At 46.4% G+C, this 27,116-nt stretch overlaps 2 protein-coding genes across 9 annotated transcripts in view; both read right to left on the bottom strand.

The window, feature by feature from the left end:
* The window catches only part of LOC112260945 (MAP kinase-interacting serine/threonine-protein kinase 2), a 41,364-nt gene extending 31,637 nt beyond the window's left edge, over positions 1-9,727 (bottom strand). For both annotated transcript variants that reach the window (XR_006084419.1, XM_024436324.2), the window contains exons 1-5: positions 9,616-9,727; positions 9,002-9,227; positions 4,937-5,027; positions 4,009-4,110; positions 2,527-2,624 (exon numbers count right to left, since the gene is read on the bottom strand). Coding sequence is in view for 1 of the 2 variants with exons in the window: in XM_024436324.2 (XP_024292092.1) it covers positions 2,527-2,624; positions 4,009-4,110; positions 4,937-5,027; positions 9,002-9,058 (348 nt within the window). In the remaining variant the exon portion in view is untranslated. The remainder of the gene's footprint in view (positions 1-2,526; positions 2,625-4,008; positions 4,111-4,936; positions 5,028-9,001; positions 9,228-9,615) is intronic.
* Positions 9,728-12,555: 2,828 nt separating this feature from the next.
* Positions 12,556-27,116, bottom strand: part of LOC112260946 (zinc finger protein ZFMSA12A) — a 15,762-nt gene continuing 1,201 nt past the window's right edge. For 2 of the 7 annotated variants that reach the window (XM_042329248.1, XM_042329247.1), the window contains exons 2-9: positions 22,765-22,967; positions 22,313-22,405; positions 22,017-22,112; positions 21,257-21,367; positions 20,949-21,078; positions 19,428-20,301; positions 15,378-15,495; positions 12,556-14,960 (exon numbers count right to left, since the gene is read on the bottom strand). In XM_042329248.1, coding sequence (XP_042185182.1) covers positions 14,376-14,960; positions 15,378-15,495; positions 19,428-20,301; positions 20,949-21,078; positions 21,257-21,367; positions 22,017-22,112; positions 22,313-22,405; positions 22,765-22,917 — 2,160 coding nt within the window. In that variant the 5' untranslated portion in view covers positions 22,918-22,967 and the 3' untranslated portion in view covers positions 12,556-14,375. Of the gene's footprint in view, positions 15,073-15,112; positions 15,288-15,342; positions 15,496-19,427; positions 20,302-20,948; positions 21,079-21,256; positions 21,368-22,016; positions 22,113-22,312; positions 22,406-22,764; positions 22,968-23,832; positions 24,026-27,116 lie in introns of all 7 variants that reach the window. The other 5 variants (XR_006084418.1, XM_042329249.1, XM_042329250.1 and 2 more) reach the window with 5 other exon arrangements.

The following is a 27,116-nucleotide window of genomic DNA, read 5'->3' as shown; positions in this document are numbered from 1 at the left end:
TATTTGAAGGGATAAGAAGTAAACAGGAAGGTCTATTTTATGACATTTCCACTGGATCAGAGAATTAACATTTTTCACTTTTCATGCTGAATGGTTATGGAAAGGGAGCCCGCTAGAAATATTTTTCTAATAGGCTACGTTGAGGAACTGTTGTCATTCTCAATGGATGTAAAAAAACAAAACGAAAGTTTGTTTACTAGCTTTTTGAGGCGAAGAAGTGACTTTGAGACGCGCCACATTGATAGTGTTTCTGATCAGATCTCCATATGGACACATTCACAGGCCCACATTCACCCCACGGGCCCACATTCACCCCACGGGCCCACATTCACCCCACGGGCCCACATTCACCCCACGGGCCCACATTCACCCCACGGGCCCACATTCACCCCACGGGCCCACATTCACCCCACGGGCCTACATTCACCCCACGGGCCAGGTAACCTAGGCATAGTTCTAAGTGTAATCAGGTGCGTGTCCTCACTCGTGATTGACAGGAGCGCAGAACAACAAAAGACAATTAATGAATTGACAACTCGTAAATGGAATGAACTAAACCAAAACATTTTCCTCACAAGTGTAGCCTTGGTTGTGCGCTCTGCAAACACGTGTCCACTCCTACAATGAGAACAGCAAGACTGTAATAATAATATATTGATGGATTAACAGAAATTACAGCAACCAAACAAATATGGTAGATTATGGTAATTAATGGTCGCGTCTCAAAGTCACCAGAAGGCCGTGAACCAGACGGACGTCTCGTGTGCCACTGCTCGACAAAATAAATAAATCTGTCGACCAACTGCCTATCAACTAAACAATCGTCCAGTCGAATAAATGGGGTAGGACCTACAGAATGGAAACACATGAAGGGATTTAGTCCCCATAGCAGGTGACAACATTTGGAAAGATGGATACATTATCAAGTTTTAAACCCACTAAGGTCGATGTCCTCATCGCCACAGAAATTGAATGAGCATAATTTTAAAAATCCCCATAAAAATCAGTCAGTTTAAGCTGGTCAGGGATGTGATCTGAACTTGTTGTTGAACTGCTTTAGTAGAGGACATTTCATAATAGCAGAGAAACTACCAGAGGGAGTCAGTCGGTTGAATCAACTTATGTAACCCTACCAGCAGCAGCCTGCATGAGGACAAAGGCCTGTTTCAAATTCCCTGGCCCAGTAAGAGACATGCAGAACATGGCAAGATCCCAAATAGCACCCTATTCCCTACATAGTGCACTACTTCTGACCAGAGCCCTATATCCCTGGCTCCCTGTCCCCCTCAACACCACCCCTCCCTGTCCCCCTCAACACCACCCCTCCCTGTCCCCCTCAACACCACCCCTCCCTGTCCCCCTCAACACCACCCCTCCCTGTCCCCCTCAACACCACCCTCAACACCACCCCTCAACACCACCCCTCCCTGTCCCCCTCAACACCACCCCTCCCTGTCCCCCTCAACACCACCCCTCAACACCACCCCTCAACACCACCCCTCAACACCACCCCTCCCTGGCTCCCTGTTCCTCCCTCTCTGCAGGTTGTACATTCTGTTCCATGTCATTGGAGGCCTTGACAGCGAATGGGAGGGGATGAAAAAGGAGAAAATGATCACCCACCCTTGGCTGTGATTGGCTGAAAGACAAGGCCTGAGGTTCAGAACAATCACAAGAGTTTGTGCTGAGTTAGCAGCTGCTGCAGGACAACAGACTATAGCAACAACACTACTGGAGGGCTTAATAACAAACTGGCTACAGGGCACACCACGCAGTGATGACCACATCTCACAGCTACCATTTAAATAACACTGGCTACAGGGCACACCACACAGTGATGACCACATCTCACAGCTACCATTTAAATAACACACTCCCTACAGATCACACCACGCACATCTCACAGCTACCATTTAAATAACACACTGGCTACAGATCACACCACGCACATCTCACAGCTACCACAAAAAACATACCTAACCACTTCAAATCTGCACCGAGTCTTCCCACACGGCCTAGATATTCCCCAACAGTCTGAATGAAAGGAAGTTGTGTATTGTGTACATGTTTGATGAAACACAGGGAGTATCTAGAGAGGCAGAGAGGGAGAGGCAGAGAGAGGGAGAGGCAGAGAGAGGGAGAGAGACAGAGAGGGAGAGAGACAGAGAGAGGGAGAGAGAGGCGCAGAGAGGGAGAGAGACAGAGAGAGGGAGAGGCGCAGAGAGAGGGAGAGGCGCAGAGAGAGGGAGAGCGGGTGAGGAGAGAGCGGGGGGAGAGGCGCAGAGGGTGAGGCAGAGGCGGGTGAGGCAGAGCGGGTGAGGCAGAGAGCGGGTGAGGCAGAGAGCGGGTGAGGCAGAGAGCGGGTGAGGCAGAGAGCGGGTGAGGCAGAGAGCGGGTGAGGCAGAGAGCGGGTGAGGCAGAGAGCGGGTGAGGCAGAGAGCGGGTGAGGCAGAGAGCGGGTGAGGCAGAGAGCGGGTGAGGCAGAGAGCGGGTGAGGCAGAGAGCGGGTGAGGCAGAGAACAGTACCTTGACAGCATATTCCTTCTGGGTGATGAGGTTGATGCAGGTCTGGACGACAGCATAGGCCCCCTCGCCCAGCACCTCCGTCTGCAGCACGTATACATCTGATGACAGAATATTAACATGCTAATACAGGAGCGTCACTATGTACAGTGCATTTGGAACGTATTCAGACCCCTTACAAACTTTGTTACGTTACAGCCTTATTCAAAAATTATATTTTTTTCCCCCTCACCAATCCACACAATACCCCATAATGATTCATGTTAATTTATTACAAATACAAAACCTTATTTAAATAAGTATTCAGACCCTTTACTATGAGACTATAAATTGAGCTCAGGACCTTTTGAACCTTTCGTTCGGCGCGACCTGAACGCGCTTTTGGATTTGTTGACCAAACACACTAACAAAAGAAGATATTTGGACATAACTGATGGACATTATCGAACAAATCAAACATTTAAGGTGGAACTGTTATTCCTGGGAGTGCATTCTGATGAAGATAATCAAAGGTAAGTGACTATTTATAATGCTATTTCTGAGTAATGTTGACTACCCAACATAGCGGGTATCTTTTTGGCTGCTTTGTTGTCTAAAGGCTGTACTCAGATTATTGCATGGTTTGCTTTCTCTGTAAAGTTTTTTAAAAATCTGACAGCGGTTGCATTAAGAAGTTTATCTAAAGTTCCATATATAATAGTCGTATCTTTATCAATGTTAATTATGAGTATTTCTGTAAATTGACGTGGCTCTCTGCACAATCTCCGCATGTTGGCACCCAACATTGGCACCTAATGTAACACGCCAATGTACACTCAGATTTTTTTATATAAATGTGAACTTTATCAAACAAAACATACATGTATTGTGTAACATAAAGTCCTATGAGTGTCATCTGATGAAGATCATCAAAAGTCAGTGATTCATTTTCTATTTCTGCTTTTTGTGAGTCCTCTCTTTGGCTGGAAAAATGGCTGTGTTTTTCTCTGAGTTGGTGGTAACCTAGCAATCATTTGTGGTGCTTTCGCTGTAAATCCTTTTTGAAATTAGACACTGTGGCTGGATTAACGAGAATTTTATCTTTAAAATGGTGTCAAATACTTGTATGCTTGAGGAATTTTAATTAGGAGATTTTTGTTGTTTTGAATTTGGCGCCCTGCACTTTCACTGGCTGTTGCGGGGGGGGGGTTCCGCTAGCAGAACGGGGTTCCGCCAGCCCTAGACAGGTTAAGGTCATTTTTCTGAACTGCATTGTTGGTTAAGGGCTTGTTTTCAGCAATTCACTGTAAGGTCTACCCTACACCTGTTGTATTCAGCATTTCGCGGCCTTCGTCAGAGCTTTCCGCATCGGCCTCGCGGCCTTCGTCAGAGCTTTCCGCATCGGCCTCGCGGCCTTCGTCAGAGCTTTCCGCATCGGCCTCGCCGCCTTCGTCAGAGCTTTTGTAAAAAATAAATAAATGTATAAATACTTTTCTATTGACTTGCCTTGGAATCGTCCTGTGAAGCTGTCGGTGGCCCTGCATCTCTTCTTCTTCTTGGTCCTCTTCTTGGCATCTGGGATGTTAATCGGCTGGCTGGCTGGCATGTCTAAGGAGGGAGGAGGATAGGAGATGAGGGACATTGTGCAAACGGGGGGACAGTTGATGGCATTCATCCAGAGTCACAGGCCAGCTGGTTGAGTGTCTTCAGAAGAGAGAGGACAGAATGGAGATGGCACAACAACACATCCTGGGTACAGAACGGGAGGATGGTCACTAAGTGGGTCGTTGCAGCAGTTCCAGGATCGAAAAGAAACGGCACACTGCACCGCCATCCCCGCCCACACTGTACCGCCATCCCCGCCCACACTGTACCGCCATCCCCGCCCACACTCTACCGCCATCCCTGCCTACTTCCATCCCCGCCCACAGCCTACCGCCATCCCTGCCTACTGTCATCTCGTTTTGCATCAATTGTGCGGCGATATGACAACTTTGTATTTGTAGGCAACTTTGTTCTGAAGTAATCGTTGGTCACAGAGACAGACTTCTAATGACCGACTATGCTGTTCTACGAGTGGTATGAGGCCGGCGTTCGATTACAAGCCATTGCAATGTTAATAACGGTGGTTTTGGGAATCAAGTCAGAGATAACGACTAACAATTAATTCAGCCTTAAGATGGTTTTGGGAAACCGGGCCCGGGGAAGAGTAGTGACGGTAGTTCTGTTATCAGGCAGATGAAAGCAGCAGAGCTAGGATATGATATGCCAGCGTCACCCATCTAATCAGGACTGAACTTTGACTGACAGACATAGTGATGCTATCCTCATAGCAAGGTTACTATGAGTCAGATGGCCCGTGCGTGTGTGTGTGAAAATCAAATCAGAAACAGTAAATCCCAAATCAAAAGGGACTTTGATGCCAGGAACTTACCAGGTCTTGGGGGACAATCTAAATGTAAGTTTGACTCGTGGAGACTGGAGTCTGTTTTGGTATAATCTTCAGAATTAAACGGGTTTTGGACCTAAGGGAGGAACAGAAACAGACCAGGCTTTGAGTTTGACACAGCCTAGAGGAGAGTCATTCACATCACAAGGCCATTTGAAGCAGCAGGAATGGCTAATCATTGCTCCACGGGCCAAGACACCGATTTAGTCCAAACCAACTCTTCAGACCCTGGCTGACTTCCAGGTTAAACTGAACATATCCTTCTCCTGAAGCCCGGGCCATATTTAGGTTGTCATAGCCAAGAGTGGCCTGTAGAAGAAGCAGAGGTGTCATTAAGAGCAATAGAGCTCTATGACAAAACATTAAACCAATATTAGACCTCTGATTAATTTATTAAAAAGGGCATTTGATAGCAACAGGGGGGTATGGTCCAATGACTAACCTACCTGCTTAATGGTTCTGTGACAGGGTAGGGGGTATGATCCAATGATTAACCTTAATACCTTTGTCAGAAAGCATAAATTCTTAATTTAACAGTTATTGTTAGCAGTCAAGAGGAAACTGACCGAACGACTCAAGCTCCCAGCTTATGGTGTCCAAATGACTTTTGTTTGCTCTGCAGTGCCTTCACAAGGTATTCAGCCCCCTTGACTTTTACAGCTTTATTCTAAAATATATTCGTTTTTCCCCTCATCAATCTACACAAAACTCCATAATAGCAAAGCAAAAACTGTTTCAGACATTTTTGTCAAATTAAGAACACAAAACTGAAGGGAAAAAAATTAGTATTCAGACCCTTTACTCAGTTCTTTGTTGAAGCACCTTTGGCAGCGATTACAGCCTAGAGTCTTCTTTGGTATGACGCTACAAGTTTGGCACATCTGTATTTGGGGAGTTTCTCCCATTCTTCTCTGCAGATCCTCTCAAGCTCTGCCAGGTTGGATGGGGAGCGTCGCTGCACAGCTATTTTCAGGTCTCTCCAGAGATGTTCATACGGGTTCAAGTCCGGGCTCTGGCAGGGCCAATCAAAGACATTCAGAGATGTGTCCCACAGCCACGCCTGCGTTGTCTTGGCTGTGTGCTTAGGGTTGTAACAAAATGTGGAAAAAGTCAAGTGGTCTGAAAACCCTTTCTGGGGGCACGGTACATGTTGAGGGGGATGCTCTTCACGAGGCCACGGTACATGTTGAGGGGGATGCTCTTCACGAGGCCACGGTACATGTTGATGTTGGGGGATGCTCTTCACGAGGCCACGGTACATGTTGAGCTCTTCACGAGGCCACGGTACATGTTGGGATGCTCTTCACGAGGCCACGGTACATGTTGAGGGGGATGCTCTTCACGAGGCCACGGTACATGTTGAGGGGGATGCTCTTCACAAGGGCACAGTACATGTTGAGGGGGATGCTACACAGAGAGCAACTGGCGGCAAAAGAGCTGAGCACAGAAATCCGATATCCCCTTGATACTACCCATCCCGGGTCCGGGAGCGTTGTCATCAACTGACACTAATTACCATAACGCAACGAACATAAATATTACCAGAAAATATTCCTATTCATGAAATCACAAGTGAAATATATTAAACACAGCATAGCCTTTTGTTAATCACCCGTTGATCTCAGATTTTGAAAAGATGCTTTACAGCCAAAGCAAGACAAGCATTTGTGTTTATTGATAGCCTAGCATAGCATTATGCCTAGCTAGCAGCAGGCACCCTGGTCACAAAAAAAGCAATCAAATTAAATCGTTTACCTTTGAGCTTCGGATGTTTTCACTCACGAGACTCCCAGTTAGATAGCAAATGTTCCTTTTTTCCCCAGAATATTTTTGTAGGCGAAATAGCTCTGTTTGTTCTTCACGTTTGGCTGAGAAATCGACTGGATATTGCGGTCACGACGCCGCCAAAAAATATTCCAAATTAGCTCCATAATATCAACAAACATGGCAAACGTTGTTAATAATCAATCCAAGGTATTTTTCAAATATCTATTCGATAATATATCAACCGGGACTGGTGGCTTCTTAGTAGGAGAGAGAAACAATGGCCGCATTTGTCCTTTACGCACAAAACACTGAGAGACTTCAGCTGACCACTGACGCAATGTTGACCTTCAGGCTCATTTTTCAAAATAAAAGCCTGAAACTATGTATTGTGACACTAGACACATTAGGGAAGCCATAGAAAAAGGAATCTGGTTGATATCCCTATCACTGCTCAATAGGGACGCACAGGAAGAGGTTTCTAAATAAGAGTCACTTCCTGATTGGATTTTTCTCAGGCTTTCGCCTGCAATATCAGTTCTGTTATACTCACAGACAATATTTTTACAGTTTTGGAAACTTGAGTTTTTTCTGTCCTAAGCTGTCAATTATATGCATATTATCTAGCATCTTGTCCTGACAAAATATCCCTTTTACTTTGGACGTTATTTTTCAAAAAATGAAAATAGTGCCCCCTAGATTCAAGAGGATATACTGAGGCAGGTAATTTGGATTGTAAACTACATCAAAACACATTCACTGCGCGCCTGTTTGCAAAACTATGTGGCCATATGGGATCAGAGCATGACCATATTCCATTTCACACAGAGGCTTGGTGGTTATCGACGAGGAGACTTGGAAAAATGTTCACATTGATAGAGGAACTGTTGTCATTCACAATAGATGTTTTTAAAGAAATATATTTTAAAAACTTGCTTGACTTTCTGTGTAATTAAAAGAGTGGCCCTTTGCCTATGTAACAGGGATATTTGGGGACCTGAACAAACGCAACGCAAGCACGCTGGGGAAATATAAAAACCTTCTACAGATGAGCGACCGAATCAGTGGATTCAGAGGATAACATTCTTATAGGAGAGACTCTTTCAAAAGCAAACCATGCCTCCTTCCCTCGGCTGTGCGCACGTTACGGTTTGCCTCCTTCCCTCGGCTGTGCACGTTTCGGTTTGCCTCCTTCCCTCGGCTGTGCACGTTTCGGTTTGCCTCCTTCCCTCGGCTGTGCACGTTTCGGTTTGCCTCCTTCCCTCGGCTGTGCACGTTTCGGTTTGCCCCCTTCCCTCGGCTGTGCACGTTTCGGTTTGCCTCCTTCCCTCGGCTGTGCACGTTTCGGTTTGCCTCCTTCCCTCGGCTGTGCACGTTTCGGTTTGCCTCCTTCCCTCGGCTGTGCACGTTTCTAACAGAAAACAACATCGGTACGTGTCCCACACCAGTGATGACTGCTGACCTCCAAGGCTTGGAAGAGCACTTTGGGACCTACTTCCCAAACCGTTTGACTGTGATCCTGGATCGGTTGACATCCCTGTAAGTAAAATCGAACAGCTGGTCGAGCTGTGATGAGACCGAATGCATTTACTTGTCACTATGGAGGAGTTTAGTTCCTGACTCAAAGGCACCTCTAAACATTAATGCTGCGTTCAAGACTACTGTGAACCCCCGAAGACAAATAAGCTCCAACTGGGAATAGACTTTTTGTCATCCAACTCGGAATTCCAACTCGGGAACTCGGGCCTCTTTCTAGACCGCCGACTTTCCGACCTGAAGATCACTGACACCATGATTTGACCTTGTATTTTTTAATGTGTGCCTGCCATAGTCCTAAATGTAAATGTAAACATTGGCTGTTAATTACAAAAAAAATGTACATAGTTGGGGTCACAAGAACTTTCAGATATGAAAATGGTGGGGCAAAACAAATTGGAACCCCTGTCTAATACCCTCTCATTAATTGAGTAATTAATTAAATCGGAGGTCTAATATTGGGCTAGGGAAAACGTGAGACACCACAGTTACACTTCTGCTCTCTCCCCAAGAAAGTATACATATCTAGCTGTCACTGACTTAAATAGCATTTTCCTGGATACCGATTTACAGGGCTAAAATTAACACAGAAGACGTGCAATGACTGAGCAACATCCGTTCACAATAATGCGATGCATGTTCCTCCAGCCTTTGAATCAGGTCGGTTCTTCAATACTTTTAATCAATTAAGAAACACATTTGGATAACGACTTTTAGAAGCAGTAATTACAAACAAAAACAGCAACTCACATTAAAAGAGCGGTGGAAGCCAGTGACTTCTGGGGTGTTATTCTTATTCTGAACCATTGTGGACGTCGGTCTTGGTTAATTTAGCCGATACTCTGCTTTACATTAGGTATGCACTGTCACTGTGGTCCAATGCGAGACAGAAGACACGGCAGCTAGATGTGGTAAGTTGGCAGTCTTGACATAGATGTTTGTTGGATGGTTAAGTGCTGATTTATAAACGGGACTCCTGTGTGAGACAGTAAAACATTGGTCAAGTGGACACGGTAGATCATTCAAATTTTACTTGAGTGTACAAACGTTACAGTTGAAATGAAACAAAAGTTTACATAAACACTTGATATTTTCAACAAAAATTGTGAAAGCGCATTGATAATGTCTACATTACCCAAAGAGGTATCCAGACTGAACTAGGTCTAACGTCCATTGAGCTTCCATTGTTTTTAAAAACACGTCAGGTTCACCAACAGTAACTTTAGCTAGCTAGGCTAACCGCGTTAGCTAGACTACAATAGGGTTGAAGTTGACTCAACTCTTGACAACTGGAACATATTCGTCACCGTCGATAACCGAAACGTTATGTCATATAATAAAACCAGATGTTTCATTTATCTTACCCCGTTATTGTCCGTGTTAGTCCAGCCTTGACGCCGTTTCGATGCCTTCGTTGAACGGATGTTCATTATTTCGGGAAGCAGCGAACGTTTACGAGGGCTGGCATTTTATAACCTCTGCTGATCCCCCGCCCACTCTGGTCCGGTTCATCCAATCAGCTCGCAGTAAACGCCGACCAATATAACTTTAGGACACACATGATAGGATAGTTTACCGAGGAGGGCGGAGCACCGTTTTTCATACGCAACTGCAATGCAACCGAGTGCAACCCAAACTGCACGTATCTTTCGCCTAGTTTCATCCTGTTACATCCGTGGCATGTTTTCGAATAAACTGTAGGGTCATTAGGCAATCTGATACGAGTTTCCATAAGTGGGTGCCTGTTGTCTCACTTTTTAACCTCTGCATTGTTGGGAAAGGGCTCAGGAACACGTGCATGCCGTTTGTTTTGCTCTAGGATTATTATTTATTTTTTAATCCCTTTATTCAACGAGGCAAGTCAGTTAAGAACAAATTCTTATTTTCAATGACGGCCTAGGAACAGTGGGTTAACTGCCTGTTCAGGGGCAGAATGACAGATTTGTACCTTGTCCGCTCTGGGATTTGAACTTGCAACCTTTCAGTTACTAGTCCAACATTCTAACCACTAGGCTACCCTGACCAAAAGCTTCACAAGACTCGTCTGAAGGTCCCAGGTACCAGTTGAAAAAAAAAACAGTACCTGCAGAGAAGCATTCACACAGACCTGGTATTTGTATTTTGGTTACATGGTCTGTGAAAATGCAATAATCAAGACTTGGTCTTTGATGGCTTTTAAATTACCATGTTTTATAACCCCTCCCCCTTTCAGATATACAAAAAAGCAGGAATGATCAATGAGTGGAGACTTTGTCTGGAGGGTTTTAGTAGAGAGGTCTGTCTGTAGAGAGGTCTGTCTGGAGGGTTTTAGTAGAGAGGTCTGTCTGGAGGGTTTTAGTAGAGAGGTCTGTCTGGAGGGTTTTAGTAGAGAGGTCTGTCTGGAGGGTTTTAGTAGAGGTCTGTCTGGAGGGTTTTAGTAGAGAGGTCTGTCTGTAGAGAGGTCTGTCTGAAGGGTTTTAGTAGAGAGGTCTGTCTGGAGGGTTTTAGTAGAGAGGTCTGTCTGGAGGGTTTTAGTAGAGAGGTCTGTCTGGAGGGTTTTAGTAGAGAGGTCTGTCTGGAGGGTTTTAGTAGAGAGGTCTGTCTGGAGGGTTTTAGTAGAGAGGTTTGTCTGGAGGGTTTTAGTAGAGAGGTCTGTCTGGAGGGATTTAGTAGAGGTCTGTCTGGAGGGTTTTAGTAGAGAGGTCTGTCTGGAGGGTTTTAGTAGAGAGGTCTGTCTGGAGGGTTTTAGTAGAGAGGTCTGTCTGGAGGGTTTTAGTAGAGAGGTCTGTCTGGAGGGTTTTAGTAGAGCGGTCTGTCTGTAGAGAGGTCTGTCTGGAGGGTTTTAGTAGAGAGGTCTGTCTGTAGAGAGGTCTGTCTGGAGGGTTTTAGTAGAGAGGTCTGTCTGTAGAGAGGTCAGTCTGGAGGGTTTTAGTAGAGAGGTCTGTCTGGAGGGTTGTAGTAGAGAGGTCTGTCTGGAGGGTTTTAGTAGAGAGGTCTGTCTGTAGGGTTTTAGTAGAGAGGTCTGTCTGGAGGGTTTTAGTAGAGAGGTCTGTCTGGAGGGTTTTAGTAGAGAGGTCTGTCTGGAGGGTTTTAGTAGAGGTCTGTCTGGAGGGTTTTAGTAGAGAGGTCTGTCTGGAGGGTTTTAGTAGAGAGGTCTGTCTGGAGGGTTTTAGTAGAGAGGTCTGTCTGGAGGGTTTTAGTAGAGAGGTCTGTCTGGAGGGTTTTAGTAGAGAGGTCTGTCTGGAGGGTTTTAGTAGAGAGGTCTGTCTGGAGGATTTTAGTAGAGAGGTATGTCTGGAGGGTTTTAGTAGAGACGGCTGTCTGTAGAGAGGTCTGTCTGAAGTGGTTTAGTAGAGGTCAGTCTAGTGTGGCTTCACTGTGTTTGTGGCTGCTGTTATTCCTCTGTTGAATAGTGTTCGCCAGCCTTCACTTTGTCCCTTGTCAATAACCTTGATTTATTTGTTTAGGTTGTACATGCTTTGACCCAAACTAGAACTACTTGTCACTGTCCTAATGATACTGCATGTACCCTAACCCTCGAGTCGTGTCCCAATTACCTGTCCTTCCTCAAAGTGTGCACTTCTCCTCACTGATTGGAAAGCAAACGACTGGTATCAGTGATATGGTGGAAACTCCCACGAGCTCAAGCCTCCACCAATACAATACTTTTATATTTGTGGGAAGTAGTGAATGAGTGTACACTTCAGGAGATAATTGGGACTCACCCCCCTTGTTCGTCCTCCCCTCCACCCCAGGTCGTTCCTTCGACAGCTGCATTCTGTGGAAGGACACCAGGGGGCGCTACCAGCTGTGTCCAGTGTGTTCCCTACCCACAACAGGAAGGAGATGATGTCCAACGACTAAAACTGCCCTGCTAGCCGTCTGATGTCTAGAGCAGGGTCTCTCAACCCCCCTGGGGGGCCTTCAGGAATGGAGTGAGAAACAAATCTGTCAATTGGGTGGGGGGGGAGATCTCAATTGCATACTCCTTGAGTCCTCTCTCCTCAACCTCGTTCTCAAAACTCATTGGAGATGGTCAGAGGGGAGGGACCTCTCTCACTGAACCCGCTCTCTCCTCAACCTCGTTCTCAAAACTCATTGGAGGAGATGGTCAGAGGGGAGGGACCTCTCTCCTCAAAGACCAACGCCTCATCGGACACACAGGCTTCCACCTACACCCACCTCTGCGTTCCACTTGCAATCCAATGGGAGTGGAGACAGAAGCTGAGGAGAAAGTACTTATTTTTCTACATTGATATTGGACTCTGTTAAACAGTATTATACTATAGTAGCCTTATGTAAGAAGCTTAATAGAAATGCCAATAGTCAAGAAATCATTTAATATTTTCATTTCAATTAACATATTCAAAACAATCCTACGTCCTTTCTTTGTAAAATACATTTTGACCAAGATCAAGTCAGTGTGAAATTGAGTTTAAGTGAGTTTTTTTCTCTGCAGAAAATGTGGTTATTGGAAAAATAGGGTCAAACATGATTGCATACCCTCTAATTAAGGTGGGTTGGGAGAGACCTTCATGTGTCTCCTCACAACTAAGAGTTCCATTAGTCAACAAACCCCTTTCCATTGCTGATTAACTTGGCATCTGAGATTAACAGACATGGATTCATTTGGCATGTGATGGGGTCAAATTGGGGTCATGATAGGGGCTGCACCAAATGATCGATATATTATAATAATTGATTATGCTTATGTTGCATTAATAGAAGGGGAGGGGCTATTGGACCCCACCTCCTCTACATTAATAGAAGGGGAGGGGCTTATTGGACCCCACCTCCTCTACATTAATAGAAGGGGAGGGGCTATTGGACCCCACCTCCTCTACATTTATAGAAGGGGAGGGGCTATTGGACCCCACCTCCTCTACATTTATAGGAGGGGAGGGGCTATTGGACCCCACCTCCTCTACATTTATAGAAGGGGAGGGGCTATTGGACCCCACCTCCTCTACATTTATAGAAGGGGAGGGGCTATTGGACCCCACCTCCTCTACATTAATAGAAGGGGAGGGGCTATTGGACCCCACCTCCTCTACATTAATAGAAGGGGAGGGGCTATTGGACCCCACCTCCTCTACATTTATAGGATCCTAGACTATAGATGAACAATATTTATATATTCATTATAACGTTTTAAAATTGTTCCGAAGTCTTTTCAGGGGAGTAGAAGAGATAAGAGTCTAGTCAGACAGACCTCTATAAATCAACTTGGGGACATTTACTGCTGAGGCCTTAGAAAACACTGGAACTATTGTATCTCTCTTGCAAGTTTGTTTTGCTGTGTATGCATGGGCTTGGTCTGATGAGTAGCAGGTAATGACGTATGCAGTGACATCACAAGGGGGTTGACTACAAGCATGACAAAAGCAACTTGGACTTTTCCTATGGGGCAGAACTTATGAGACATCAGTTGTTTGATCTTTGACTTCTGTCTACAGATGTATTTTTTTTATTAAAATTGTTATGATTTATGAGTGCACACATTTTGAGTGTTCCTTATTTGTTAAGTAAACAGAACCAACACGTGAGATGAACAGAAACACTAGCTACTGCAACTATCCAAAAGCCTCAATCTAAGACATGATCAAAATGATTATAAAAACGCCTAGAACTGCAACAAAGAAATGTCTCGTCTTGTTCTAGAAGCAACACTCGTCTTGTTCTAGAAGCAACACTCGTCTTGTTCTAGAAGCAACACTCGTCTTGTTCTAGAAGCAACACTCGTCTTGTTCTAGAAGCAACACTCGTCTTGTTCTAGAAGCAACACTCGTCTTGTTCTAGAAGCAACACTCGTCTTGTTCTAGAAGCAACACTCGTCTTGTTCTAGAAGCAACACTCGTCTTGTTCTAGAAGCAACACTCGTCTTGTTCTAGAAGCAACACTCGTCTTGTTCTAGAAGCAACACTCGTCTTGTTCTAGAAGCAACACTCGTCTTGTTCTAGAAGCAACACTCGTCTTGTTCTAGAAGCAACAGTCTTAGTCCTGATAGTAGCAATAAGCAAACATGGCGATGATCCTTACGGAGCTCAGTCAACCTCTTAATATAAGTAGCCGTCAGAAAATGAAATATGCACCTTTTTATATTGACAACACAGTGTTAAAAGGTGTTTTCTATTCAAGTGGTTTATCATACAGCAGATACAGACAACTCACTGCTCATATCCACCGACTGGTCCCCGTGAGTCTTCAAATGTCTCTTCAGGTGACTAAGGCAGGTGTAGGTCTTGGAACAGAGACGACAGGGGTACGGTCTCACCCCACTGTGATTCAGGATGTGTGTCTTCAGCTCCGCACCGCGACGAAATGCCTTTCCACACTCATGACACACGTAGGGTCGTTCCCCCGTGTGTACCCGCATGTGAAGAGTCACCTGACTAGCCATGGTGAAGCCTTTCTCACAGACGGTGCATTTGTACGGTCTCTCCCCAGTGTGTGTTCTCCTGTGGATCTGCAGCTCTCCTGCAGAGCAGAAGGCCTTGCCGCAGTCAGAGCACAGGAAAGGTTTCTCCCCTGTGTGAGTCCTGATGTGTATCGTCAGGTTTCCGTTCACAGAGAACCGCTTGGTGCAGTAGGTACACTGGTATGGCCTCTCCCCAGTGTGAGTCCGCATGTGGAGCTTCAGGTCTCCTTTACACCGGAAGGCCTTTCCACAGCTGGGGCAGATCTTGGACCTCTCTTGGGAGTGGCGCTGCTCGTGGCCATGGAGCCAGCCCTAAATACATTTTATTAGACATATTTAAGCTGAATGCAACAGAATACCTGGGAGATGAATACAATAGAATACCTGGGAGGTGAATACAATAGAATACCTGGGAGGTGAATACCTGGGAGATGAATACAATAGAATACCTGGGAGATGAATACCTGGGAGATGAATACAATAGAATACCTGGGAGATGAATACCTGGGAGATGAATACCTGGGAGATGAATACCTGGGAGATGAATACAATAGAATACCTGGGAGATGAATACCTGGGAGATGAATACAATAGAATACCTGGAAGATGAATACAATAGAATACCTGGGAGATGAATACCTGGGAGATTAATACAATAGAATACCTGGGAGATGAATACCTGGGAGATGAATACAATAGAATACCTGGGAGATGAATACAATAGAATACCTGGGAGCTGAAGCCCTTTCCACACTGTTCACACTTGTAGGGCTTCTCTTCTCCATCATGGACCTTCTGGTGGGTCCTCAGCTCAGCGATACCTGGGAACGGCCCCTCACCACAGTACCTTAGAATACATAGGATAGCGCTTTATGGAAGATAGCCTTTATCGGCTGTGTCCCAAATGACTTCCTGTTCCCCTTTATAGTGCACTACTGTTGACCTGGGCCCATAGAGCTCTATAAAAAGGTACTAGGCTGCTATCTGGGCCACAGCTATTGTCTTTTCAAAGATATTTTCTTTTCCATTACAGGACATTAAATATAAAACATGATTACATGAGTCACAGTGTAGCTTCCCAAATGCCATACCATTCCCTATATAGTGCACTACTTTTGACCAAATTCCTATGGGACCTGGTCATAAGTATACTGAAAAATATATATAAAACGCAAGATGTTAAGTGTTGGTCCCATGTTTCATGAGCTGAAAAAAGAAAATCACAGAAATGTTCCATACTCACAAAAAGATGATTAAAAGAAAAAAATGGCAAAATTTGTTTACACCCCCATTATTTAGAATTTATATTTCGCCAAGATAATCCATCCACCTGACAGGTGTGGCATATCAAGAAGATGATTAAACAGCATGATCATTACACAGGTGCACCTTGTGCTGGGGACAATAAAAGGCCACTCTAAAATGTGCAGTTTTGTCTCAACACAATGCCACAGATGTCTCAAGTTGAGGGAGTGTGCAATTGGCATGAATGTTAATTTCTCTACCATAAGCCGCCTCCAACATCGTTTTAGAGAATTTGGCAGTACGTCCAACCGGCCTCGCAACCGCAGACCACGTGTTACCACGCCAGCCCAGGACCTCCACATCCGGCTTCTTCACCTGCGGGATCATCTCAGACCAGGCACCCGGACAGCTGATGAAACTGAGGAGTATTTCTGTCTGTAATAAAGCCCTTTTGTGAAAAAAAAACAACTAATTCTGATTGGCTGGACCTGGCACCCAAGTGGGTGGGCTTAAGCCCCCCCAGGCCCACCCATGGCTGCGCCCCTGCCCAGTCATGTGAAATCCATAGATTAGGGCCAAATACATTTATTTAACTGGACTGATTTCCTTATATGAACTGTAACTCAGTAACATTTCTTTCTGGAGAGAGAGAGGGGAGTAATAGGTCAAGGAGTAGTTCTGTGTGAATGGAACCAGTGGACTCAATAGGTCAAGGAGTAGTTCTGTGTGAATGGGACCAGTGGACTCAATAGGTCAAGGAGTGGTTGGCAAGGCAGACATTGAAGTCGCCCAGTACGAAGAGCAGCGAGCCTTCGTCAGGAAATGAGCTCATCAAATCCGGTGGCGATTTTATTAATTGTTCAGCAATCTTATGGCTTGGAGGTAGAAGCAATTCAGGAGCCTTTTGGTCCTAAACTTGGCGCTCCGGTACCGCTTGCCGTGCGGTAGCAGAGAAAACTTGGGTGACTGGAGTCTGACGATTTATGGGCTTTCCTCTGACACTGCCTATTATATAGGTCCTGGATGGCAGGAAGCTTGGCCTCAGTGATGTATTGGGCCGTTTGCACTGTAGTGCCTTATGGTCAGATGCAGAGCAGTTGCCATACCAGGCGGTGATGCAACCGGTCAGGATGCTCCTGATGGTGCAGCTGTAGAACCTTTTAAGGATCTGGGGACACGTGCCAAGTCTTTTCCATCTCCTGAGGGGGAAAGCTTTTGTCGTGCCCTATCATGTTTGGACCATGATAGATTGTTGGTGATGTGGACACCAAGGAACTTGAAACTCTCGACTAAGTACATACCCCTGAGGGGCCCCAGTGTTGAGGATCAGTGCGGCAGACATGTTGCCTACCCTTAGCACCTGGGGGCAGCCCATCAGGAAGTCCAGGATCCAGTTGCAGAGGGAGGTGTTTAGTCCCAGAGTCCTCAGCTTAGTGATGAGCTTCGTGGGCACTATGGTGTTGAACGCTGAGCTGAAGTCAATGAACAGCATTCTCACATAGGTGTTCCTTTGTCCAGGTGGGAAAGGGCAGTGTGGAGTGCAATAGAGATTGCATCATCTGTGGATCTGTTGGGGCGGTATGCAAATTGGAGTGGGTCTAGGATGCCCGGGAGGATGCTGTTGATGTGAGCCATGACCAGTCTTTCAAAGCACTTCATGGCTACTGACGTGAGTGCTACGGGGCGGTAATCATTTAGGAAGCTTACCTTCACTTCCTTGGGCACAGGGACTATGGTGGTCTGCTTGAAACAGGTAGGTATTACAGACTCGATCAGGGAGAGGTTGAAAATGTCAGTGAAGACACTTGCCAGTTGGTCAGCGCTTGCTCTGAGTACACGTCCTTGTAATCTGTCTGGCCCCGCAGCTTGGTGAATGTTGACCTGTTTAAAGGTTCAGGTGTCAAGCTCATTGAGGAACTCTAAGGGCAACATGGTGGCCGATAAATAACAACAATGTTAAGCTTGAGTGGTCAAGAGACAGTGACAACATGGAATTCAAATGAGGAGATGGACAGGTGGGAGAGGGAGAATAGAGAATCTCCAGTCAGGAGAAATGAGAAGCCCTGTGCCATCACCGTGACGACCAGATGCTCTCGGACTATGAGAGAAGACATAGTCAGATGAAGACAGGGCAGATGGAGTAGCAGTGTTCTCTGGGGTGATTGATGTCTGTGTCAGGGCCAAAAAGTATAGGGACTGAAGGAGAAACCACTCCCCCTTCAATACAGCCACTGATTACCTAGGAGAGGAGAAACCACTCCCCCTTCAATACAGCCACTGATTACCTAGGAGAGGAGAAACCACTCCCCTTCAATACAGCCACTGATTACCTAGGAGAGGAGAAACCACTCCCCCTTCAATACAGCCACTGATTACCTAGGAGAGGAGAAACCACTCCCCCTTCAATACAGCCACTGATTACCTAGGAGAGGAGAAACCACTCCCCCTTCAATACAGCCACTGATTACCTAGGAGAGGAGAAACCACTCCCCCTTCAATACAGCCACTGATTACCTAGGAGAGGAGAAACCACTCCCCCTTCAATACAGCCACTGATTACCTAGGAGAGGAGAAACCCTCCCCCTTCAATACAGCCACTGATTACCTAGGAGAGGAGAAACCACTCCCCCTTCAATACAGCCACTGATTACCTAGGAGAGGAGAAACCACTCCCCCTTCAATACAGCCACTGATTACCTAGGAGAGGAGAAACCACTCCCCTTCAATACAGCCACTGATTACCTAGGAGAGGAGAAACCACTCCCCTTCAATACAGCCACTGATTACCTAGGAGAGGAGAAACCACTCCCCCTTCAATACAGCCACTGATTACCTAGGAGAGGAGAAACCACTCCCCCTTCAATACAGCCACTGATTACCTAGGAGAGGAGAAACCACTCCCCCTTCAATACAGCCACTGATTACCTAGGAGAGGAGAAACCACTCCCCCTTCAATACAGCCACTGATTACCTAGGAGAGGAGAAACCACTCCCCCTTCAATACAGCCACTGATTACCTAGGAGAGGAGAAACCACTCCCCCTTCAATACAGCCACTGGGAGAGGCTTCTCCTCTCTAGAACCAGTCCTGGAGATATCAGGAGTCCTCTAGCTCTAGAACCAGTCCTGGAGATATCAGGAGTCCTCTAGCTCTAGAACCAGTCCTGGAGATATCAGGAGTCCTCTAGCTACAGCAGGTAGCCTAGTGGTTAGCATGTTGGGCCTGAGCTGACAAGGGAAAAATATGTTGTCCTGTCAATGAGCAAGGCAGTTCCCCCTGTTCCCCCTGTTCCCCACTGTTCCCCCTGTTCCCCACTGTTCCCCGCGTGCTGAAGACGTGGATGTCGATTAAGGCAGCCCACCCCCCCTGCTCCTCTCTGATTCAGAGGGGTTGGGTTAAATGCGGAAGACACATTCCAGTTTAAGGCATTCAGTTGTACAGCTGACTAGGTATCCCCCTTTCCCCTTATAGAATGAAGCACTATATAGGGAATAAGGTGCCATTTGGGACGGTAATAGTGTAATGTTAATGTACCTGCAATTGAAGCCCTTCTTCCTGGTGTGGGTTACCAGGTGTTTCTTTAACGAGTTGTGCCACTTGAAGTTCTTCCCACACTGTGGACATTCAAACTTCGGCGCCGCCGCCGCTTTGCTACCACAACACCTGTGGCTGACCCGCTCTCTGACCGAGCCAAAACTGCTTCCGCATTTAATACAGACATAGGCAGCGTTGGAGCACTGCGTTCGGCGGTGGGTGGACATCTCCGAGGACCTTCTGAAGGTCTTACCACACTGGGAACACTTGTAAGGGTTCTCCCCTGTGTGGAGTCTCTGGTGCTCCAGCATCTTATAGCGGTAAATGAAACAACGGCCGCACTGGGGGCACCTGTGGGCCACGCGCTGCCGCGGCTGCTCGGGTGACACACCGGAGGAGGACGACAGGGTGCTCGAGGTGGATGTTGAGGTGGTGTCCTGGGCAGAGAGTGAGGTGGAGGCTGAGGCAGCTTGTTGGCTGGCTAATGGTGCTGTGTCTTGGTCAGAAGTTTGAGGAGCAGTATTGGTGCTCAGACAGTATTGGTGCTCCGTGTCTACTGCTTTCCTTCCTGCACTTTGTCTTTCCACATCTTTCTCCTTCACGTCCTTCTGGTTGTCCGTTCGTTGAGAACCTCCTTGGTTTTCTACTGAATCTGTTCCAATCACGTTTTGATCTATACTTGTTTTGGACTCAGCCCATTGGCCACTCAAATTGTCAGTCATAGTCCCCTGGTTATCTCTGACCTGCAGGGGCGGGTTCTCACAGTCAGGGAAGGCTTTGGATTCGCTGGCGCTGTGGTGCGAGGCATTGCCCAGTCTCAGTGAGGGAGGAAGGGATAAGGAGCAGAGGAGATGGTCCTCTATCTGCGAAGGAGCTGAACAGTGACAACCAGGACCAATGGAAAGAAGATGGGAAACAATTGTGAGATTATTATATAGATTATTAGATGATTAAGGTTATATTGGCGTTGTATTTAATCTACAGATTGTCAGACAGAGGGTGTGTACCGGGCGCGGGGTGTGTACCAGGCGGGGGGGGCGGGGGGGTGTGTACCGGGCGGGGGATAAGTACCACCAGGTGTGGTACCGGGTGGGGGGTGTGTACCGGGCGGGGGGGTGTGTACCGGGCGGGGGGGGTGTGTGTACCGGGCGGGGGGTGTGTACAGGGCGGGGGGTGTGTGTACAGGGCGGGGGGTGTGTACCGGGCGGGGGGTGTGTACCGGGCGGGGGATGTGTACCTAATGGCAGCGGATTCCCTCCATCAAAGGTGTCAAACTACTCCATGGGGGGGCCCGGTCTTCCACTCCTCCCTCCCTACTCGATTGATCTATTAAGGTCACTGATTAGCTACCCTCACCTGCATGTCAAACTTCATTGGACACAAACTGAAAGGAAATAACAAAGACCAGCACAGTCAGCCCTCCATGGAATGAGTTTGACACCCCTTCCCTATAGAGAACACTACTTTTAAGCAGAGTCGCTAAGGGAAGAGAGCCATTTGGAACTGAGACAAGAGACTTACTGCTCTTGGGCAGCTTGAGTTTCCCGTGGCACTGTGGGTTCTGTAGCAGGGACTTCAGATCCTCTGCATGGGAGACACTGCACATGAAGTCCTCCAGGACAGATGGGGCACCACTGATCAACAGAGCAGTCTAGAGACAGCAGAGAGAACAGTGGTGAAAATGACAGTATTGTGATGACAAAGATTTACATATATGCAATTTTCCTTAAATGTTTTACCTTCGTGAACCCAGTTTACTGTTCAGAACAAGAAATAGCTATTGTTTCTCTATCTTACTGTGGTTCTGGGTCAGCTCAGTCTGTCTGTACCTGTTTGAAGTCAGGGATGGGCAGCAGCTCCTCCAGTCTGGACAGCAAATGACACACCAGAGTCTGCAGCGCCGAGTCAAAGCTAGGTCCATACTCCACGGGGAACACAACCTATTGTACAAGAGAGACGTACAGCCTGTTTCAATAGTCTAAAACTGCATACGTCCTTGCATTTAGGTTAGCACTAAACATGAGGTCAACTTGATCTGATTATGTGCAGTGCATCAGTTGGGGATTTGTATCGGTGTGACTTGGAGAAGTGTTCCCTCCTATCTGGGTCTTCCACTAGGATCTATCTCACCTTGAAGAAGTGTTCCCTCCTATCTGGGTCTTCCACTAGGCTCTATCTCACCTTGAAGAAGTGTTCCCTCCTATCTGGGTCTTCCACTAGGCTCTATCTCACCTTGAAGAAGTGTTCCCTCCTATCTGGGTCTTCCACTAGGCTCTATCTCACCTTGAAGAAGTGTTCCCTCCTATCTGGGTCTTCCACTAGGCTCTATCTCACCTTGAAGAAGTGTTCCCTCCTATCTGGGTCTTCCACTAGGCTCTATCTCACCTTGAAGAAGTGTTCCCTCCTATCTGGGTCTTCCACTAGGCTCTATCTCACCTTGAAGAAGTGTTCCCTCCTATCTGGGTCTTCCACTAGGCTCTATCTCACCTTGAAGAAGTGTTCCCTCCTATCTGGGTCTTCCACTAGGCTCTATCTCACCTTGAAGAAGTGTTCCCTCCTATCTGGGTCTTCCACTAGGCTCTATCTCACCTTGAAGAAGTGTTCCCTCCTATCTGGGTCTTCCACTAGGCTCTGGATCAGCTTCAGGAAGTTGGATTCAGCAAATTCAATCGCGGCATCATTTGACTGCAACACATAGGGGTCCAGACAAACATCACAAGCTGCACAGTGGCGGTTTCTAGGACACAGACTGACCCTCGCCCTGGAGAATCTCCTTTGAAAGTGTTTTTTAGGCTTAGTCTGTGTCTGGGAAACCGGCCCTTACTGCTTACTGTTTAAGAGAGCAGGCTTGTCAGAATTACGCACCACTTGATTAAAACACTCACCTGTTTGAGACCAGATGCTGTGATTCTATCCAGGTGGGTTTGAACAGCCTTGAGGTCATCAGGATGTCCAGACCCTAATAGCTGTAGACTCACCTGAGACAAGAACCAAACAGTTACCAACTGTTACATGGATTCAACCCATATGTAGCCTCCAATCACACAACCTTAATAAACCATAAGTGATACTAGCAAGAGCAGTGGGTATTTCTTCTATCCCCATACACCCGCAATAAGCAAACTTATATGTGCGGCCTCCTATTTTTAGCCTCCAATCACAAACAGAACCTTCCAGGTGATTGGCCTGAGTAAACTGCTAATCTGGACCCCAGATTGAATTTAAGTGAGTTTGTTATTTAGGGTGCAAGCTCAGTGATTCTGCACTGAGCCTTGCTGAAACCTAGACTCTCGAAACATGCTGGGAATCTCTTACAATCTATCAGGGAGTCTCTTACCCGTCCTCTGAGTGCCAGGGTCAGCAGCCACCTCTGTCTGTTGGACAGGAGATCTGGTACCGCCTCTGTGACCATGGAAACAAACTCCTCCAATTTCCCATACTGACTTATGTTGCCCAGGCGCACCACCTGCCACATGAGTGCTGACATCATCCGGAGAGGAGGGACCAGGACACCCAGGGAGAGCAGAGGAAATGGGGGTTCTGCCAGGAGGGGGAAAGAGATGAGAGAGATGGAGAGGGAGGAGGTTGGGTCACAATTAGAGGTCGTCCGATTATGATTTTTCAAAGGCGATAACGATTACTGGAGAACCAAAAAAAAGCAGATACCGATTAATCGGCCGATTATTACAAATATTTATTTATTTATTTATATAAAACAATGACAATTACAACAATACTGAATGAACACTTATTTTAACTTAATATAATACATCAATAAAATCAATTTAGCCTCAAGTAAATAATGAAACATTTTCAATTTGGTTTAAATAATGCAAAAACAAAGTGTTCCTTGCTCAGAAGAAAGCTAACGTTTCAGTTCCTTGCTCAGAACATGAGAACATATGAAAGTTGGTGGTTCCTTTTAACATGAGACTTCAATATTCCCAGGTAAGAAGTTTTAGGTTGTAGTTATTATAGGAATTATAGGACTATTTCTCTCTGTACCATTAGTATTTCATATACCTTTGACTATTGGATGTTCTAATAGGTACTTTAGTATTGGCAGTCTAATCTCGGGAGTTGATAGGCTTGAAGTCATAAACAGTGCAATGCTTGTAGCACAGCGAAGAGTTGGTGGCAAATGCAGGAAAGTGCTGTTTGAATGAAAGCTTACGGGCCTGCTGCTGCCTACCACCGCTCAGTCCGACTGCTCTATCAAATCATAGACTTAATTATAACATAATAACACACAGAAATACGAGCCACAGGCACCGCATAGATTATGTGCAACGCAGGACAAGCTACATAAACTGGTAATATCATCAACCATGTGTAGTTAACTAGTGATTATGATTGATTGATTGTTTTTTTTATAAGATATGTTTAATGCTAGCTAGCAACTTACCTTGGCTCCTTGCTGCACTCTCGTACGCAGTCTCCTCGTGGAGTGCAATGTAATCGGCCATAATCGGTTTCCAAAAATGCTGATTACCGATTGTTATGAAAACTTGAAATCGGCCCTAATTAATCAGCAATTCCGATTAATCGGGCCACCTCTAGTTGACACTCATCTTTTCACATTGGCACCCCAAAGCCTGCTGGGAGCATAGCCAATTGACAAATGCATCAATTGTTTGATTCTAAACTATTTGCAAAAATGTGACAGGATGACGTTTTCCTATGATATCATGTTGGCAGAACATACTGTAGCGACAATTTCCTATGATATCATGTTGGCAGAACATACTGTAGCGACATTTTCCTATGATATCATGTTGGCAGAACATACTGTAGCGACGTTTTCCTATGATATCATGTTGGCAGAACATACTGTAGCGACGTTTTCCTATGATATCATGTTGGCAGAACATACTGTAGCGACAGTATGTTCTGCCAACATGATATCATAGGAAAACGTCACCCTGTCACATTTTATACACGTTTATAAACACGGATAAATCGTTACCAATGTTGTTCAATGGAATATGCACGTTACTGCTAACTGAAACCCTATTGTCTTGAACAACACACATGTAGTTTGGCTACTGTAGCTAGCGAGAAGGGTGAAATTGCAGCCCATAATTGAGGGCGTTCCTGCATGTGGGCATTCCTGCATCTGCAGGAACCCCTCTCTATTCTTCTATTGGTCCATTTTTAAGCTAGGACTCCGGTACAGACGTGGGGGCGCTCCAGTACAGAAGGACACAGTAATGTACCATAGCGTTGGATGCCAACAGACCCCACAGAAGAAGAAGAGGCGGGTGCGACAATGGTAGCTAGCTAGCTAGGACAGTGTACTTCATCCCCGCCCGCTGACTACCGGAGTCCTCCTAGCTAGGACAGTGTACTTCGCCCCCGCCCGCTGAGTACCGCAGTCCTCCTAGCTAGGACAGTGTACTTCGCCCCCGCCCGCTGAGTACCGGAGTCCTCCTAGCTAGGATAGTGTACTTCGCCCCCGCCCGCTGAGTACCGGAGTCCTCCTAGCTAGGACAGTGTACTTCGACCCCGCCCGCTGAGTGCCAGAGTCCTCCTAGCTAGGATAGTGTACTTCGCCCCCGCCCGCTGAGTACCGGAGTCCTCCTAGCTAGGATAGTGTACTTCGCCCCCGCCCGCTGAGTACCGGAGTCCTCCTAGCTAGGACAGTTCCCGCCCGCGGGAACGAAGGCCACTATGCTAGCTTGTAGGACTCCGGTACACAGCAGGCGGGAGCGAAGGCCACTGTGCTAGCTAGGAGGACTCCGGTACACAGCAGGCGGAAGCGAAGGCTACTGTGCTAGTTAGGAGGACTCCGGTACTGTTACTGTAATTTAATTATGCCAATGTGCTTTCATCAATTGAAAGCCCTTAATCTATTTTATGAGAATTTGTAAGATTTCTTGTTTGCATAAAATAGACCCAGACCAGTCTTTCAATAATAGGTAATATAATTTATTCTCGGAGCGCGCTCCCGCTTAATCACGTGCAGCAGTTTATATACAGATCACAACGTCATTTCATTGCTTTAACAGAGTCCCCTCCTCTCGACCGGGACAAAGGTGAAAAGTTCATTCTAACTTACTAACACACTCCCAGATAACTTTTGACCCCTCAACATTATCGATCACCACTGAACTGACAGTTTTAATTAACAGAAAACCTAGGAATGCACTCACTGCCTTATCTAAAAACCCCAGAGCTAAGTTTCTGTAGGGTCAACTATAGGCTAACGACCTTATCTGTTTTCACAGTCCACAACCCATTTGTTTCTTCCTAGTTGGAATGGTGTTCATTAACTAGATATAATAAAACAGAGTATAAGTTTACTTAGTTACAGTTCCATTTAAAATGATTTGTTCAGTCATATTAATCATAATTTCCTAACAGGTACACAGCAGGCGGAAGCGAAGGCCAATGTGCTAGCTAGGAGGACTCCGGTACTCAGCGGGCGGAAGCGAAGGCCAATGTGCTAGCCCAGGAGCACTCCGGTACACAGCAGGCGGAAGCAAAGGCCAATGTGCTAGCTAGGAGGACTCCGGTACTCAGCAGGCGGAAGCGAAGGCCAATGTGCTAGCTAGGAGGACTCCGGTACACAGCAGGCGGAAGCGAAGGCCAATGTGCTAGCTAGGAGGACTCTGGTACACAGCAGGCGGAAGCGAAGGCCAATGTGCTAGCTAGGAGGACTCCGGTACACAGCAGGCGGAAGCGAAGGCCAATGTGCTAGCCCAGGAGGACTCCGGTACACAGCAGGCGGAAGCAAAGGCCAATGTGCTAGCTAGGAGGACTCCGGTACTCAGCAGGCGGAAGCGAAGGCCAATGTGCTAGCTAGGAGGACTCCGGTACACAGCAGGCGGAAGCGAAGGCCAATGTGCTAGCTAGGAGGACTCCAGGACTCAGCGGGCGGGGGACAGGGGCAATATATGTAGCTTGCTAGGACACCGGTAGACAAGTGTCATTCGCCCCCTGAAAAACTCATAGTACTTTTATTTCCTTTTTGACCCACATTTTAAATCACATAGACAATTGGGAAATCCATAATATCAAAAGTGTAACACAAGCATGATGATGGCGTGCTCGAGGGCGGTGTTCATACAGGAACCAATGGAATGCTCGGGGGGTGGGGGGGGCAGTAATCATGCAAGGAACGCCCAAATTGTAGGCAGTAATCACACACTATTGTCACAGATAGAACAATGAGGCAGATATTTCACCGGATGTACAAATGTAAAGCGTCCTGTTAGCGTTTCCACTCACTACAAAATAAGGTGCTGAGAGGAAGCCCAGTGGCTGGCAGTAGGAAAAGATGAAGCGAGATTAATTATTGCCAACATTCTGCTAATTTTCTCATCGATAAAACATTTGGATCTCCATACAAGTTTTGTGTTTCCAAAACTAAAATCTGTAACAAACTGATTTTTTGTAGACTTTACCCTTCGCTTTGCCAAAGTTTCAAAAAATAGGAGCGCAAGGACGAATTGAGTTACCGCACATGCGCACTTCACAGCGTAGGCGTTCCCTAACGGAAATATACAAATAAATACTAGAATGCGCCAATAGGATGTCAGTAGGTCGTACTTGGCTCAGCCCACCTCCTTGCTTGTCCTGCCCATTATGATTAGTTTGCTCCCATTGGAAACAACAGGCTCTGGTCTATCTTGGGTTAGTTATAAACATATGTCCTATTGTAGCTAGCTAACACAAGCCTTGGCTTGA

Source organism: Oncorhynchus tshawytscha, linkage group LG10 (genome assembly GCF_018296145.1).
Source record: "Oncorhynchus tshawytscha isolate Ot180627B linkage group LG10, Otsh_v2.0, whole genome shotgun sequence".
NCBI classification, from domain to species: Eukaryota; Metazoa; Chordata; class Actinopteri; order Salmoniformes; family Salmonidae; genus Oncorhynchus; species Oncorhynchus tshawytscha.
The sequence above is the reverse complement of the archived record's forward strand: the minus strand, read 5'-3'. Positions and strand labels throughout refer to the sequence as shown.